The 17,874-nt window shown below is 38.1% G+C and overlaps 1 protein-coding gene across 1 annotated transcript in view; it reads right to left on the reverse strand.

Annotated features, from left to right (window-relative positions):
- COL9A1 (collagen type IX alpha 1 chain) overlaps positions 1-17,302 on the reverse strand; it is a 99,762-nt gene extending 82,460 nt beyond the window's left edge. The window contains exons 1-5 of the mRNA XM_003897790.5: positions 17,133-17,302; positions 8,242-8,290; positions 7,330-7,403; positions 5,738-5,815; positions 5,468-5,600 (exon numbers count right to left, since the gene is read on the reverse strand). Coding sequence (XP_003897839.2) covers positions 5,468-5,600; positions 5,738-5,815; positions 7,330-7,403; positions 8,242-8,290; positions 17,133-17,235 — 437 coding nt within the window. The 5' untranslated portion in view covers positions 17,236-17,302. The remainder of the gene's footprint in view (positions 1-5,467; positions 5,601-5,737; positions 5,816-7,329; positions 7,404-8,241; positions 8,291-17,132) is intronic.
- Between the last annotated feature and the right edge of the window lie 572 nt (positions 17,303-17,874).

The raw sequence follows: 17,874 nt of genomic DNA on the forward strand, positions 1-17,874 counted from the left end.
CCCATATGTATTTACCATATTCCCTTTTGAGGCTATTTCAGATGCCAGACCTACCGAAAGGCTGCAGTGTAAAAAACTATGTACCGTTTGTTCTTTCATGACTGTTCATAAAGACCTTTACAGAAGTTCAATCGTTCGTGTGCATTCATGGTCCATCTTAAAATACACATTTTAAAAACACTCTCCCTCATGGCTAAGGAAGGTTCCCAATGCCACATAATCCCAACAATATTACTATTTATACTACCCAAAGAGCTACTGTTCAGCAATTTCATCTCAGCCAAAAAATACATTCTTGCAAAGTTCTTGGCAACATTTCATTCACAAGTGAGAGAGGAGATCATCAGGAATGTAAATCAGCAGTACTAGCTTATGAAACGATTTAATTAAAGCAGCTAGCAGCTTCTAATTTTTTTTTATTTTAAAGTAACATGTTAAGATTATTTGTTATTTCCATAATTGCTTGGATATTCACTCCACAATTATATCCCAGACCCATATAAGTATTTTGAGAATCAGTAACTGAGGACTTCAGGAGCATCTTCACACTGAGCATGTTTGTCTTTTTTTAGGGAGTTCAAATTATGATGTTAAAGTAGCAGTTTGTCACACTGGATGTGTGACAAGGGAAAAGTGACCAATTCTTACTTCTCTACTGCAACTCAATTGTTGCTTTTTTTTTTTTTTTTTTTTTTTTTTTTAGATGGAGTCTCACTTTATTGCCCAGGCTGGAGTGCAATGGCGCCATCTGAGCTCACTGCAACCTCCACCTTCCAAGTTCAAGCGATTCTCCTGCCTCCGCCTCCCAACTAGTTAGGATTACAGGTGCCCACCACCATGCCTAGCTTATTTTTTGTATTTTTAGTAGAGACAGGGTCTCACCATGTTGGTCAGGCTGGTCTCAAACTCTTGACCTCAGGTGATCCGCCTGCCTCAGCCTCCCAAAGTGCTGGGATTACAGGTGTGAGCCACTGCATCCGGCCCAGTTGTTCCTTAATCTGCCAACTAAGTCTGTATCATTGCTAACTCCTTTCCTGCTTTAAATGGCAGAATAAAACCAGTAGTATCCCTGAGGCATCTCTACCCTATACAGAGACTGTGGTCTGGACCTGCACCAGCTACCTGGATATTCTTCTGCTGAAGCCAAGCTGCTAAAAGCTGAAGACTGAACTGTAAAAATCAGCATGTTAAATGTAAGCATCGTCTTTCAAGGACTTAAACATTATGTCTTTTTACATTTCCCCTTCTAAGCATAGAAAAATACGTAAGCAAGGAAGAAATGTTAGGCAAACTAAATGCTAATGAATTTTCTGTGCTAAACAATAAAAATTTTATATTTTTGAGAACAGTTATGGACCAGGACCCAGAATCCCAAATAACCTTCCTTCAAGTCAAATTCTTGTTATGTAGCCCTCTTTAATTTGCTAAGATCTTCTATCTTTACTATGATTTTAATTATAAAACTTTATTATGTCTTATAACAACATAAACAAATCTTCAACTTCTTTCTATGCAAGTATTTTATAAGCCTTCAATAAAATGGGTCATCTATCTCAACAAATTTTATTGCTTTGTTAGTTTTCTAAAGATAACAAAAAGGTTAAACTTTTCATCTGAATACTCTTTCATCATAAAAGTATTTTTTTAACCATTACTTTGTAATATGACTGGTTTGTATTTAGGGTGCGGGATGAATTATTTTATCCATACACATTTTTTTCACTGGTGATGTGTATTATTCATATTGCAAAGTTTTCAGTTACTGCCTATGTTTTATAACCATCAAGTGTACATTTTAAAATATGCAATACGGAGCTAAAGAAAAAATTATATGAGAACAATTTACTGACTTTTTTTCCCCATATGAAACTGTCTACTACATCACTCCAGATATTTGTTTTTAATATATTTCCTGTTTATCTATCAGTTTGTCACATTTTCTTTGACTTTATATTTTTCAGAATTATATCTATTCCAGAATAACCTCTAGAAAAGAAGCTAAGATTCACTATTCACAAAAAATGCACTGAGTATTGTATAATTATAAAACCTTATGGAAGTTTGTACATCTTACCTAACTTACCTCAATAAATTTGGAGCTGGGAGATAGTTTTCAAGTTTCACTCAATTGTGAAATTGGGCAAGTGTCCATTTAAATTATAAATAGATTATTTTGATTATTATTTTTAATTAATGATTGGGATTTAACCAGATGCTTAAATAATTTATTTTCTTATTTTTGTCCAAGATAGTTATTGTTGAAGCATGAGGTTTTTTAAAAGGACAATAAAATCTAATGCTTCTTCTTCTCTTCCTTAAGCATTATTTTTCCAGGCTTCAAAAATAACCTAATCTGTGTTATCTATACATCTGTCTATAGATATACCGAACAAAACTGTAGAATATAATCAGTTCCCTTAAAAAATCTATTTTGTTTCAATTCTGGAAGTCCCAGTAATGTGTTCAGGTGACTCTTGTGAAAATACATCCTGGGGTTAACTGAGGGAGTTCTCCCAATTTGTGTTTCATTCAATCTTTCCCACTCAATGAAGAGATTATGTTAAAGGTAGGAAAGGACATAATGTCTTAATATATCTCTGACTTGGTGTATGTAATGCCAAAAACTAAAAAAAGAAAATAATTAATTTAAAATGATGGAGGGTAGGTTTGAGATGGCTAAATGAATACCTCATTTTTATAGCTACGTTGTTAAACTAATGGTATCTGTCTCTTTCTCTCCGTATATATGAAGATAATATATGTGTGTGAATATGTGTAGAAATAATCTAGATTATCTTGTCATTGATCTTTGATCTTTTAAACTAGGCTAGTATAGTATGTCAATATGGTAAGAAGAGAAAATTCATTTTGGTATTTATACTAATAAAACATATATGTATTTGTGTATACCTAAGACCACTTAAAAGTCTCACAAGTTTAATTTATAGAACAGTCAGTCCCATTGTCTTTCCTTGGAATACCTGAAATTCTGTTCTTGCAAACATGCTATGCACATCAGTAAGTAAACTTGACAGCATGCATAATTTAAAATAAGCTGTACCTATAAATGATTTATTTCATTATATTACAGCCTTCGAAGAGTACCTTAAATGAAGAATCACAAGGGTTTGAATGAAAGATTAAATAGTCTTTGGACCTTGAAACATTTATTTGTGACCTTAATCCAAGAAAAGACTGTGTTTTTAAGGAAAATAAACATAACATGTTTGTTAGCGGGAGTTGAGAGTATAAAACTATTATGCCTAAAATAAGGAATAAAAAGCAGCAAAAAAAAAAAAAAAAAAAAAAAGTATGTGTCTCTTAAGTCTTTCAAAAAATAGAAAAGATAAATAAGGATAAATTGTGACTCTTTCCCATCAGTTCCATATACCGTAATATTTTCCTCCTACAAAGATCCTGCTAATAGGGAGCCTATGTTCTCCAGCACAGAAAGTCCCTTTATACGAAACTTGTCTATACCCTGCATGGCCGAGAGCAATTCCTATCCCTAGTCTCCTTGTCACCTGGCTTTTGAATTAGCAGGACTTGGACGGCAGATTGTAAAGAAAGGATCCTCTAAGGAGGAAAGACTTTCATATACATGCATTCTCTACGTCTAGTGCTCTTCACCACTAATAATAAACACTTACCCAATACCAGCATGGACTGGGTTCTTCAAGCACTCTCCAGTTATGAACACCTACTCTGCATAGCAACCTTATGACATAGTTATTATTCCTAATTTTAAATTGAGGGAACTGAAGTAAAGATAGTCTAAGTACTTTCCCAAGAATAAACTTTACTTGGAATTCCACATGTCTCAGTCCTCTAACTTTCCTCCTTCTCTTTTTATTCTCTACTTTCTTTTCCTAATTTCTTCCTCCTTCTTTCCTTATCTTGTAATAAGGCTTGACAGTAAAACAAGATTTTTCAGTCTTTATGGGAGCAGGGAGTCAAGGGTAGCAAATGTGAGGCATTAGATACAGCCTGGGTACACTATTTAGTGATAGCTCTAGGCATTTCGAGAAAAGCAACAACAAAGTTGAGCAGGAGGTAAGGAAGCCACGTGGCAGCACATTGATCAATCTCTGAACTTAAGATTTAATGACAGTACCTCAAATCTTAGAAGAGAAAATCAGGTCAGCACTGAGGACCTCATGTTTTGCTTAATTATTTGAGAAAGAAAAAACTGAATTTTTAAAGCTTATTTAGCAACACAACTGGCACTTCCATACATGAAAAGAAATTATGAGGAAAAAAACAGTGAGTGTCACTGTTATCATGTCCTTAATCTTTCCAGATGTGAATGGTTTTCCAGAGTCAGTATGGAGTAGTGGTTAGAAGTACAACCTTTGCAACCATTCTGCCTGGGATTCAGTCTTTCCAGCACGTTCCAACCCACTCACCTTATGCAAGTAAATTAAACTTTTGGGGATCCCTGATTTAAGAAAAAAAATGTTAATAATGCCCCTATATCACAGGATTGTGATGAGAATGAGATTATTGTTAATTAGTAAATTTATAGAAAGAGTTCATATAATGTACTATTATTGTATTATACAATAATATATAGTATGTTCAAAACATGAATTTCTAGCTGTAATCTGGTACTATTACATCAGATTGTTCTAATTTGTTCAAAATTTTTTATATACATTGAGTTTCTATATTATTTTATTGATCTAATTAATCATTATTTACCTTTACACCTTAATTTCTATCGAAGTCCTAATTGTCTTATTTATCTACTAAAGGAATCTTAATTCTATCTTTTTTACATTGTGCTAAAGCATATAATAATTATCATAATCATAAATAAGGTATTTAGGTGATATCAAAACTAAATTGCTGAGATTCATTCACAATGATGACAGGACTCAACACATACACTAAAGTACCTCAGTTACAAATAAAGAGCAAAAGGCTTAGTTCCAGAGAAAGAAATCAGTGAAGTGCAGGATTTGATGTTGTTAGTATTACTATCATTGTTTCTATTATAATTATTTTAGTTTTGCTTTGGTTTGATGTCTGCCAGGAGCCAAGCAGTGGACGTGTGGCTCTATTTCAGCACCAGGACACTTGAACAGCACCATTGTGAGTCTTCTAACCACTCTGTGGCTCCTAGTTAAATTTATGCTTACCCTCTGGCACTTTTCACAGAGGGTCCTTTCAGTCAAAACCAGACAAATTATAGAAAAACAGAAAGCAAGGTAATAAGAACATGTCCTGAATCAATGTATAATAGCCTCAGTGATGCTTTTTCCTGGAATGGAAAGTAAATTACATACTGAAAACATGAAATGCAGTATTCAGGCACTGAAGACAGGCAGGTAAATAAATTTCTTCATCTTTAAATACAATTATAATCCAAGAAACATTGATCATAAGAAAACCCTAACATTGGATAGCTATCCATTTTAATGCATTTGAGTCAGATAATTAGATTAAAATATTTTTGATAGATTACCTAGTTGGAATCCTGAAGTCTACATTATTTCCCAACTTGTAAGCCACCTGCAATGTAGCTGATCCCACTACTCTCTGGATAGCTCTTCTAGATGCTGCTTTATCTACCTGGAACTGAGAGATCAGATCGAACCCTATAGAATGGGAATACAAAATGAAAAGTCTAAAATGAGATTGGTTTTATTCCTTTCCGCAACTTTCCCAAATAAAAAAATATATATATCAGGTTTATAGAAAGCCTGCATTTTCAATAGGCTACATTGCTACTCACCTGGTAAGTCATCTTGGCCAATCCTGATCTTAGGACAGAGTTCATTTTCACCATTAGAATTGGAATTGGCAGGGAATCCTGCAAAAGAGATAGCATGTCATTCTACTTCATCCACTCTAAAGATTTCAGGATGCATCAATAATAATAACTATTTAAAATTCAGTATTATACCAGCTTGCTTAGAGGGAGCATGTTTGGCTTTACCTCCATGCATCTATGATTATAATCCATCCACCTGCAACTCATCCTGGAAGGAGTGGATGCAAGGCACAAAGTTTCTCTAATAATCTGTGCTGGAAAATGTTCGTTTTGGAGAGGTTAGGCATTTGTTCCTTTTGAAACCAAAGTTGAATGGTGTCCTGAATGGCACAGGGTCAGAAGTCTGTTTGGAAAATTTCTGGTGGTTTGGGCTGGAAAATATTCCTTAAACACCACAAATTTTAGGATTCCAATGAGATTCCAGAGCCAATCTTGGTCCAGTTCAGAGGGGCTTCTGGAGAGTAGAGTTCTTAGGAATCTTTGTCAGATATAGGGGCCTGGGGAAGTCTTGAGATTCACTAATCCTAAATAAAATATAGAGGATGCATTTGATTTCATAAATTCATTCTAAGAGATCAAATAAAGGTCCCTACTAAATTACTCCTAACATCTTAGAACTGGGAAGAGTAAAAAGAAGAAGAAAATAATCATGAGAAGGATTAAATCCTCAATTTGATAAGAAATCATAGAACAGAAATTGTGTTCTCCTTACACAAATGGAAGGTCAAGGGAAGAGTTTTTCACCACCACGGAAGGCTTCTTGGAAATATCCAACCTCAGTGCCTTGTTAAGATTCATCTGACAACAGAGACGCTCTAGACTTCAGAAAAAGTATTATTCACTTGCAAAGCATGGGCCTGGCACCATGCCTGTAATCCTAGCACTTTGGGAGGCTGAGGCAGGTGGATCACCTGAGGTCCGAAGTTCAAGACCAGCCTGACCAACATGGTGAAAGCCCGTCTCTACTAAAAATATAAAAAATTAGCCAGGCATGGTGGCACATGCCTGCAGTCCCAGCTACTCGGGAGGCTGAGGTAGAAGAATCACTTGAACCTGGGAGGCAGAGGTTGCAGTGAGCCGAGATCATGTCACTGCATTCCAGCCTAGGTGACAGAGTGAGACTTTATCTCAAAAAAATAAAAATAAAAATGCAAAAAGCATGGGCCTAACCATCATGGTACATCAAACATGCTCCTTATACTGTCCTCACCCCAAATTGTTGAGGTCCATTCATCCATCAATCTATTTATTTATTCATCCATGTATTCACCCAACATTTGCCAATCACCATCTGTCCTAGGCACTGCACTAGGCACTGCAGCACACAGATTAGCCTTCCTGCCAACTGTGATTACTGGCAGGACTTACTTTCCATACCCAGCATTGATCATGGAAAACCAGCCAGTAGGGTATCCCCATGCCCCAAAGGTGGATTGAAGAGTGAGGGTGTGAAGGACCATGGATGCCTCACTCAGTCTTCAGTCAGCCACAACCCTATCTGATCATTTCTGGGAATAAGTAATCTTTGAAAGTCTAGGAACTATGGCCCTTACTGGGGCGACGCTTGACAGCTGCAGATGCCCAGGGCTCCAGGAAACTGCACACAAAGAAGAAAACTGGAATTTTCCTGAAGAAGAGAGAAGAAAAGTGACTCAAACAGGAGTCCCTGCAGATGGGAACTACTTCCATATTTTCAAACCTGGTAAACCTAATTAATATAAGGTGATCAAATCCCAGTATAGTTTTTTTTTTTTTTTTTTTTTTTTTTTTTTTTTTTTTTTTTTTTGAGACGGAGTCTCACTCTGTCGCCCACACTGGAGTGCCACGGCGCAATCTTGGCTCACTGCAACCTCCAACTCCCAGGTTCAAGCGATTCTCCTGCTTCAACCTCCTGAGTAACTGGGATTACAGGCATGTGCCACCACGCCCAGCTACTTTTTCTATTTTTAATAGAGACAGGGTTTCACCATGGTGGTCAGTCTGGTCTTGAACTCCTGACCTCGTGATTCGCCCACCTCGGCCTCCCAAAGTGCTGGGATTACAGGCGTAAGCCACCGCGCCTGGCCTTCATTTTTACTTTGAAACCCTACTGAGAGATGTAAGGAACTCATGTTTCCAGCCCCCACTGTCCCTGTTGTTTTGTTGATCTCACTTTCTGGATATTTACCTATCTCACTGTTTTGGTACCTATTTCTTTGTCTCTGGTTTCTTTCATCTGTGATTTCCTTTCTCTCCTTTTCTGTGACTATCACTTTCTCTCCCTTCCTCTGTCTCTCTTTTTTTGTGTCTCTCTTTGGTTTCTCACGCTTGCTCTCTTGTCTTACTCTCTCACCAGTCTCTCTTTCTGTCTCTCACCTTGCGGCTCACCTACTCTCATCCTACCACTGCTGCAAAAATACAGACCCTTGGTTCTGAGGACCCCCAGCCCCGTCTCCCCACCACTCTTTCCAGGGTTATTGTCTTACCAGCAAGTCTTCATTTTCCCAGTTGATTTTCTTTGTTTGCCAAGAGTCCCTATGAAGAAGGGGTTGGAAGGGAGTCACTGTCCCCTCCCTACCCCTTCACTGTCACCCTAGGACTATGAATTCTGGGCCCAGCCTTGGTCCCTCCTGCCCTGGTGAGGGCTAAAAGCAAAGCGAGAGAACCAGAGGAATCTCGTGACACTTTAAACTGAAGCAAAAGAAAGGGGTGGAGAGAAGCAGTGCTGTAAGCCCAGGCCTAGGGGTGTGTCCTCAAAGCTAACAAGGTTACACTGAAGGAGGGATTTACAGGGGAAAGTTTGTTGAAAAGAAAAAAATAAAATCAGGATGTGGAGAAATTCACCAGAAGGATCCAGGCAAGGTGCTATAGGAACACAGTAGATGCTCTTAGATCTGCTATAGGAGTACAAAGGCAGCTTTCAGAACTGCTATAGGAATACAGTGGAATCTTTCAGAGGGCTGAGGTTCCAGTAAAAATGTGCCCACGGGGAGGCGGAGTGCCCAATCAAACTAGGTTTCAATCCCTGTTTATTCTGAAGTTTACTAGTTGTGTGTCCTTGAGAGAGTTAGTTCACCTTTCTGTAACTAGATGCCTTAATTGTAAAACAGATTGAAAATACTTACATTAAAACAATGGTTTTGAGAATTAAATGAGGTATCAAAGGCAGAGGGTCTAACACCCAACAATCATTATTTGTCATTGTCCTCATAGCTAACACTTCATTATGTGCCTCCCTCTGTTGAAAATGCTTAAGGCCTAATGCCACTTAATTCTCACAACAACATTATAAAGTAAGGCTGAAGTTACCCTTATTCTCCAAATAAGAAAGTTGAGGAACCAGAAAATGAAGTAACTTTTTCAAAGTGCCATGCCTATTACTAAATATGCATTCTCTCTCTCTACCTCATGGCTGGAAATCCTGATAAAATGTAATATTAAGCCCCCTCGTTGTTGTTTCTTCTTAAACTCTGAGATTACCTGAGTTGAGCAGAGGACACTGTATCTGGAAAGAAGCAACATATTATCCTCCGTTAACAAGGTGAGAGCAAGTTACAAGGAGCACAAACCTAGAGAGGTACGTGTTATCAGCATCGCTATCACACATACCATGCCCTCTCTCCAGAACCTGAACATCTCAAGAGAATTCCCAAGAGCCCCCACATCACCCACCTTCCCACCCACTCAGCAAGGCCCACCTCTGGCGTTGTCTTGAGGGACATGGGTAGTTACTCCAAAACCAAAGACTCTAAAGGTCAGAAGATCCAACGATCTCAAAAATCACAATGCAAGCAAAGTAATTTTTAGGTGAACTTTTTTTTTTTTTAAAGAGACAGGGTCTCAGGTCTTGCTCTGTTCCCCAAACTGGAGTGTAATAGCATAATCATAGCTCACTACAGCCTTGAACTTCTGGGCTCAGGGGATTCTCCCACCTCAGCCTCCTGAGTAACTGGGATGATAGTCATGCATCACCGCACCCGGCTTCTTGAAATTTTTAAATTTAGTTTTCTAATTGATTTAATTTTTATTTAATTACAAAACAATAGCGTTGCTTCTTATTTTTCATTTGTTTATTTCTTTTCCAAAAAACTCCTTTCATCTTCTGTCTCCCTCAGCTCACTGATGAACTGTGAATCAGGCAAACTTAATATCCATGCTCTTGCCCTTTTATTTTCTACTCATAGCCCACCTGTTGGAGTCCTGTCTCTCTTTCCTAGAGGGACACCCATGTCTTCATGCTATTTAGGGCTTTCTACAAGTCCCCATCATTTGCCTTCTGTCTATCAAAATTCCCATTCCCTAGTGCAGCCATCCTGGCTCCGTGACAGAACTACAAATGACCAGATCCTAGCTTATTTGTTTAAGTCAGTCAGGGCTCATGTGAAAGAAGCGCTCTATTAACCTCCGAGGAGAAGCTGTGCAGCTGGGGACCTTCCTGACATCCTGAAGTCACAGGAGGTAAGCCAGCCTGAGATTCACAGGGGAAAAGGCATTTTCCAAAGGGACTGTCCATTAAAGCTATTTATTTGCATGATTGATCCTCTCATATTACTTACTCTGGTAAGAAAGGAGAGAGGGATTTTTCATTATAACGAAGTGTTTGGGAAATCCTTTCATTGCTTTAGAGATCTCAATTCCGCATTTGCCCCTTTCCTTCCCACTGTAATGAATCCTCTTCAAATAGAATTTGAAATCAAGTGAGGGTGCCTTTTAATTAAAAATGAAAGGATAGAGAGAAAAATAGCTTTGCTTACAAGTGGTTTGGCTTTTTTCTAGCTTGGCAGTTTTATTTAAGATGGCAGAAGCAAGCAAGAGCTATTTTAAGGAAGAAAGTAGGCTGATGGCAGTGGCTCACGCCTATAATCCCAGCACTTTGGGAGGCCACGATGAGTAGATCACCTGAGGTCAGGAGTTCGAGACCAGCCTGGCCAACATGGTGAAACCCCATCTCTATTAAAAATACAAAAATTAGCCAGGCCTGGTGGCACATGCCTGTAGTCCCAGCTACTCGGGAGGCTGAGACAGGAGAATCATTTGAAGCCAGGAGGCAGAAGTTGCAGTGAGCTGAGATCATGCCACTGCACTCCAGCCTGGGTGACAGAGTGAGACTCCATCTCAAAAATAATAATAATAATAAAAAGAAAGAAAGTAAATCCAGGCCAGGCAAGGTGGCTTATGCCTGTGGTCCCAGCACTTTGGGAGGACAAGGCAGGCGGACAGCTTGCACTCAGGAATTGGAGACCGGCTTGGGCAAAATGGTGAAACCCCATCTCTACAAAAAATACAAAAATTAGCCGGGCACAGTGGCACATACCTCCAGTCCCAGCTACTCAGGAGGCTGAGGCAGGAGGATCTCTTGGGCCTACGGAGCTTGAGGCTGTAGTGAGCGGTGATTGCACTACTGCCTAGGCAACAGAGTGAGGCCCTATGTTAAAAAAAAAAAAAAAAAGAAAAAAGAAAGAACAAAAAAGAAAGTCGATCCAGAGAAAAAAAAGATATATACAATCTTATTTAAGGAAACTTTTTTCTTCCCTCCACTCCTGTTTTCTATTATTTTTGTTTCCTAACATGACATTAGAATCTCACAGACAGCAGTGCAAAGGCCACACTATTCTGGTCTGGGCCAGTTGCACCCTAAGGTCATAGACGCGTAAGCTTTTTCACCCTTAGCATTGTTTCCTCACCTTACCTAACAGTTCGGTTCTGAAAAACCATGTAGAAATGAAATGTGGTCAATCACATCAGATTGTAAATGAACTAAGACAGCTTGATATTTAAAATGATCCATTTTATAAATAGAAGTGTTTTGTATAGAACAATTATACTTTTCTTTGTACTTCCTCTTATCCCTCCCCTACATACTTTTTACAGAATGTACACACACTAATCTCCTTCTTCTTATAAATCAAGAATATGATTTACTTAAAGCTTAAATCGGGAACATCATCACAAATAATCATCTTTCTTGATCATCCACTTTCTTTTGTTTATTCAGTCATGTATTGAATAACTATATACAGTAGTATACGTATCAAGTATGTGCTGGGAGTTGAGGAGGTAAAAAGTGTGAATAAACATGGCCTTGCCCTGAGGAAGCTGATAGTCCAGCAGGGAGGACCAATATGAAAATGACCACAATTCAGAGAGTAAGAAGGCTGTAGTGTCACTGAGAACAACACTATTCTGGTCTGGGTCAGTTGCACCCTAAGGTCATAGACGCACAGTCTATGGCACAGTCCAAGGGCATCGGGAAATTTTTAATACAAGAGATAAAATCTTAAAGGATACTAAGGCTACCAAGAGAATAAGTGGGTGCAGTACGTTTTAGACAGAGAAAACAGAAGATACTATAACAAAAAGGTAAAAGAGGACATTTGGGAAGCCACAAGTCTAGTTCAAGAATCCTTGCATTTGGTAAATATCTTTTTTTGCCTCTTCTACATGCTCCCCGACTGACCTTAACACCAGAGAGACAACCAGAGAAAGATCAGGTCCCTGTCCCTATGCAGCTTACACACTGGTGGGAGGAGAGGTACTAAACACATTTACAAGAATAGACAAAATAATTTCAGGTGGAAACATTATGAAAAATACAAAAGAAGACAATGTGTTATAGAGACCTTAGAAGGTTTAGAGGCTGGTGTAGGTTGAGGGGTTAGGGAAGGCTGCTTTGAAGTCATCAATTTTGATTCAGACCAGATGAGAACAAAGAGATAACATTGGTGAGTAGGTTGGAAAAGAGGTGGGGGACAGAAAAACTACCTGGTTTTGAGCTTGAGCAACTGAGTAGATGGTGATGTCATTTTCTGAAATCACAAGTAGCAGGACCATGGGAGAGGAGTTGGATAAAGGATCTTCAGTGATATCAAAAGAAAGCATAGACATTAGGCTGGCTGTTATGGGAACTGAGAGAAGAGTTTGAGGCCAAGAATGACTTTTTCGGATGTGCCTTTAGAAAGACAGTTCTGCTGTTGCTTGGAGGATGGATTGAATGGGTTTTATCAGTATGTATACATATACACAACCAGAACAAAACTTTCAGAAAACAACAGTTACTCATATAAATGTAATAGATTCTATTTTCTGTTTTATTATATTTCATTTTTGAGTGATGATAACTGAATCAGTGAGTAGATTTCAGGACCAACTGATGGGTTACAACTCACAGCTTAAAAAAACATTCGACTAGAAAAGAGTAGACACGGCCGGACGCGGTGGCTCACGCCTGTAATCCCAGCACTTTGGGAGGCCGAGGCGGGTGGATCACGAGGTCAGGAGATCGAGACCATCCTGGCTAACGTGGTGAAACCCTGTCTCTACTTAAAAAATACAAAAAATTTGCCAGGCTTGGTGGCGGGCGCCTGTAGTCTCAGCTACTTGGGAGGCTGAGGCAGGAGAATCGCTTGAACCTGAGAGGTGGAGGTTGCAGTGAGCCAAGATTGCGCCACTGCACTCCAGCCTGGGCGACAAAGATTCCATCTCAAAAAAAAAAAAAAAAAGAGTAAACACTAGAAGTGCCAAAAGATCTCTTTCCCCTTGCTTCCTGGTATGGACACAACAGATGGGATGCCCCATGAAACTCATAGAACAGTAGGGCAAGTTCCTTAGTTTTAACATGACTATATATGTTTTAAAACATTCTTTTGAAGTAAAGTAGCTGTAAAATGAGAGTTTTAATTAAACATACCACAACCCCCATATTTAATTAGTTCATAGGTTAAATTAAAGAAGAAGTATTTTTAAAACTAGCTTCCTAATGGTATTTAGTTTTAAGCTTTATTCCATCTATCTTTACTTTAAAATAAAAGACCCAGGCTGCCTAATGGCACCTACCAGTTGTGTGAGGATGCCACAAATTAGCCACAGCTAGAGCCTGAAATTTATCACAGAAATCTCTGGCTGAGAGGCTGATTAACAATCAGAGCTGCTAAAACTCAGACTCCCACAGTTTTACATTCGGTTCAGTTTTACTGTAAAGAAATTTCACCATAATCAAAGCTCTATTTTTAATCTTCTTATTTTGGCCCTATACTTGTAATTGTAGCCTAATCGTCTATAGCAAGCAAATACAGCCCCATGGTGATGGCCATTTTTCTCTGAAATCACTCACAAATAAATGTGTTCTCACCATAGAACATTAATACAAAAACAGGTTATTTAATGTAAAACTCCCCCACTCCTAAGCTTTTCAGCGTATTACTTTTGCTCTCTCTAAAGTATGAGCATTTCCGTCTCCCCAAGGAGGAGAGAAATCAATTCCTCTCCATAGCACACGTGCTTCCAGGAGCTGTTGCTGCAATTGCTGCCTTGTGAGTCTTAGGTCTACAGCAGCTGATCCATATCCTAAGCCTCTTTTGCTCCCTTCAGTAAAACACACATATTGGCCCATCAGTATGTTTCTTTACCTACTGTAAAGCCTTCAATCTTGTCTCATCAGTAATACCTTCCCTCTTATGCTCTATGGCTTTTCAAGACCGTTTCTTACCACAATCTCATAGCTTGTTGAAAACATACTACTGGGCACTACTCCCAGAGGTTCTGGTTCAGGATATTGAAGTTCGGTCTGAGAATTTGCATTTCTAGCAAGCTCCCAGGTGATGCTGATCTCCTGCTGATCCACGGAGAGGTGCTGCTCATGTAGGTCATGTTTTCAACACCATTAGGCTACCTCTCCTTTGTTATAATTGGCATTGACTTGTAGACTGTAAGTGTATAAGTATTTACTGAATAAAATTTTAAAATAATTATGAGTTGAACTCATAACGCCTACTGAGAACTTTTGAGCTCATGAAAAGAATTGTATTAATTTCCTTAGTAGACATTAATTAAGGAAATTTACACGGCAGAATGAAGTATAGAAACCTAAGCCTTCTCTTCTGCACTATTGTGATTTAACAACCTACTACTAATAATAAAAATGTGTTCCTGAATTGCATGTTAAACTTTACCAATAAAATGTAAAAAGGTCATTGATTCTCAAACACCTCGTTCTCTTTTATGAAATAAACTTTAAATATACCTTGTTTTAGGTTGCATCTATGAAGTTTCATATGCATTCACTAGCTTTCATATGCTGGGAAAATGTTTTCTCTGCACTAGGTGGCAGTATAATCCTGAAATTTGAAACCTAAGCTAAGGCATCAAAGGTGAATTTGATTTCCAGTCTTCAAGTAGGTAACTTTGATTTTAAGAAAATATTTCATTCTTGGTTATTTTCCATATGTATAAACTAAAATACTATAGTTGACTTCTTTTTAGGGTTCCTCTCAAAAAAAATTGCAAATACAATGCACCCTGATGTTCATGAAAGCCTACTGAAGGAGAAAGACACAAAATGAAAGATTAAAATTAACTCTGCCTTCATAGGTGAGCCATCCACTCTGACCTCACTAACCACCACCAATTTGGGCCTTATAATCAAACAGAGCCAAACCCAAGGTTAAGAATGTGAACTCTGGAACCAAATGGCTTAGGTTCAAATCTCAGCTCCACCACTTTCTAGCTGGGAGACCATGGAGAGGTAATTAACCTTTCTGACTCATCTTATTTATCTGTAAAAATTAGTAATGAAAGCACCCTCCTTGTAGGTACATTATAAGCATTAAACTAGAGCTGAAAATAGTACCTGGCACTCAATAAATTTTAGCTACAATTTTTCTTATAACTCACTCTCCTCTGCTTTCTTCTTAGACTCAACCCCAATCCGTCCAGTAAATGGTGGCTCATTTAGATTTTAGAAGAGTGTGGCTGTGCTAGATACTAAAAACTATCCTAGACAATATACAACCCATTATAAATAGCAAAGTAAATCAATTGAAAGCCCCCTTCTCCCGTCCATGTGCACATCTTTGTCTGTTTGCTACACTTTTATGATTCTTCCTCCTGTAATACTGCCCTTGATAAGTCCTTCAAGCTCTTCTCATCAATAATACCTTCCCTCTCATAGTACTGTATGGTTTTTGAAGAACGTTTCTCACCATAATCGTACCTCACAACAATCCAACAAGACAGATGTGACTCTCCTGTTTTCCTGGTGAAGAAACAGGTGAACAGACCTGTATGAGTTCATAGTTATATGTGACAAATCTACTGACTGATTCCTGAACAGATACAAACAAAAGGTAACTCCAGTAATCACTGGTGAAACAGTCAAACAGCTATTTACAAAACACTGCATACAGGATGACTGATGCCTACTGATTAGTCCCCTTTTGGGTACATGTGTGTGTGTGTATATATACACGTATATATACATATATGTGTATATATGTGTGTGTGTATATATGTGTGTATACACACACGTATATATATATACACACACACCCCACATATGTATATGTATACATATGTGTATATATACATAAATGTGTGTATACATGTATATAATTGGTTTCTTCATTTTAAAGTATTATATGGAAAAGTAATATATGTATTTGGTAACATGCATTATATTTAAAAGTAAGATATGTATTTGGTAATACAACAGGATGACTATAGTCAATAATAATTTAATTGCACATTTTAAAATAACTAAAAGAGTACAACTGGACTGTTTGTAGCAAATGGATAAGTGCTTGAAATTATGGATACTCCATTTACCCTATGATTAGTACTTATTGTGTGCATGTATCAAAATATCTCGTGTACCCCATAAATATGTATACCTATTACATACCCACAAAAATTAAACGTTAAAGAAGTAATATACGAACATTGTGGAAAAGTGGAAAATATAGAAATAGAAGAAAGAAAAAAAAAAGTCTCACCACCTAGAGACAACTCGCTATTAACATTTTAGGATATTTTCTTCCAGGCCCTTTTCTACAGACAAGCTGTGGTCATACTCGACACAGTTTTATAACTTCCTTAAATGCACATCACTTAAAACACTCATGCACTTGCTTTCACAAAATGTAAATGCAATCACATAACACATACAAAAAGCAAAACCCAGGTGTAAGAAATTTGCCTTGAAGTCACAATTACAGCTTTTAATCCTAACTGCTGTAACCTTGAGAGAGAAAACAACTATAGAGAAAGAGACACTGAATAACTGAGAGAGGTTCTTCCAGCAGGTCTTGGTTTTTGAAAGACATTCTTTTTCTCACCCAAAGCCATGTGGGACTATAAACTTGAAGCCAACCACCTAACCACAAAACCACAAAGGCATGTGTAGACATTCCAGTGGCACCAAAGGGCAACCACAGGAGAGTCCTGCCTCCTACTGTTTCTTAAATCCAAACACCTCTGAAACCATGACTAACTCTAGAAATAGCAGTAGCAACTGACATGTGGGCAGGTAAGAAAAAGCCTTTGTTCTTAAAGACTCAACTTAGAGCCACGACAAACTGAAAGGCTCTAGCATTAGCATACTTACAGTGATTCCGGAGAATGGTCAGTCCAGGGTGGAGCAGCAGAGATGGAAAGGCAGAGAGGCAGTACCAGGACGGTGACAGAGGAGGGACAGAATCACGATTCATATTATTTCAGCCTGTCCTGGCCAAGAGCCTCTCCAGGGCTCTCAGGACTTTTTCTAGAAGTGCAGTATAAGGAGGAAATGTCAGAAACTATACTTCATACTTTTTAAAATATATTTTTTGATCTATATCACTCAATATTTTTGCTATTTTTCAGGTGAGGCAAGTAAGGTTCAAAGACGTTAAATAACTTGCTAAGGGAAATTCCAAATGGCAGGCCAAACCAAACTTGGGTTTCTCTAATATCAAAGCTGATGTTCTTCATATAATTTGTCATATTCTGAGTATACATACATGCACATGTACACACACACACACACACGTGTTTAAGGACAGTCTCTGCTTCACTCTGCATCTAGTTGTTCACTATTACTTTCTTTTCTTCATAAACTCTCAAACTGGAAAACTTCAAGACTTGCTAAGAAGACTTGCCCTCATACTAAGCACCAACTTGGTGCTGTAATTGTCCAAGGGTTTACCCTGCTAATGCTTTGCTAAAAGCAACAAAAAAGTAGTGCTAAAGTTCTCTCACACAAAATATCTCATGGAGAGTGATCATTCCTGTTTGAGTGTCCCAGCCTTTATATAAACTCTTTATTATTGACTCAACTTATAGAGCATTAGTGAATTTTTTATGTATTT

Source organism: Papio anubis, chromosome 6 (assembly GCF_008728515.1).
Source record: "Papio anubis isolate 15944 chromosome 6, Panubis1.0, whole genome shotgun sequence".
Classification (NCBI taxonomy): Eukaryota; Metazoa; Chordata; class Mammalia; order Primates; family Cercopithecidae; genus Papio; species Papio anubis.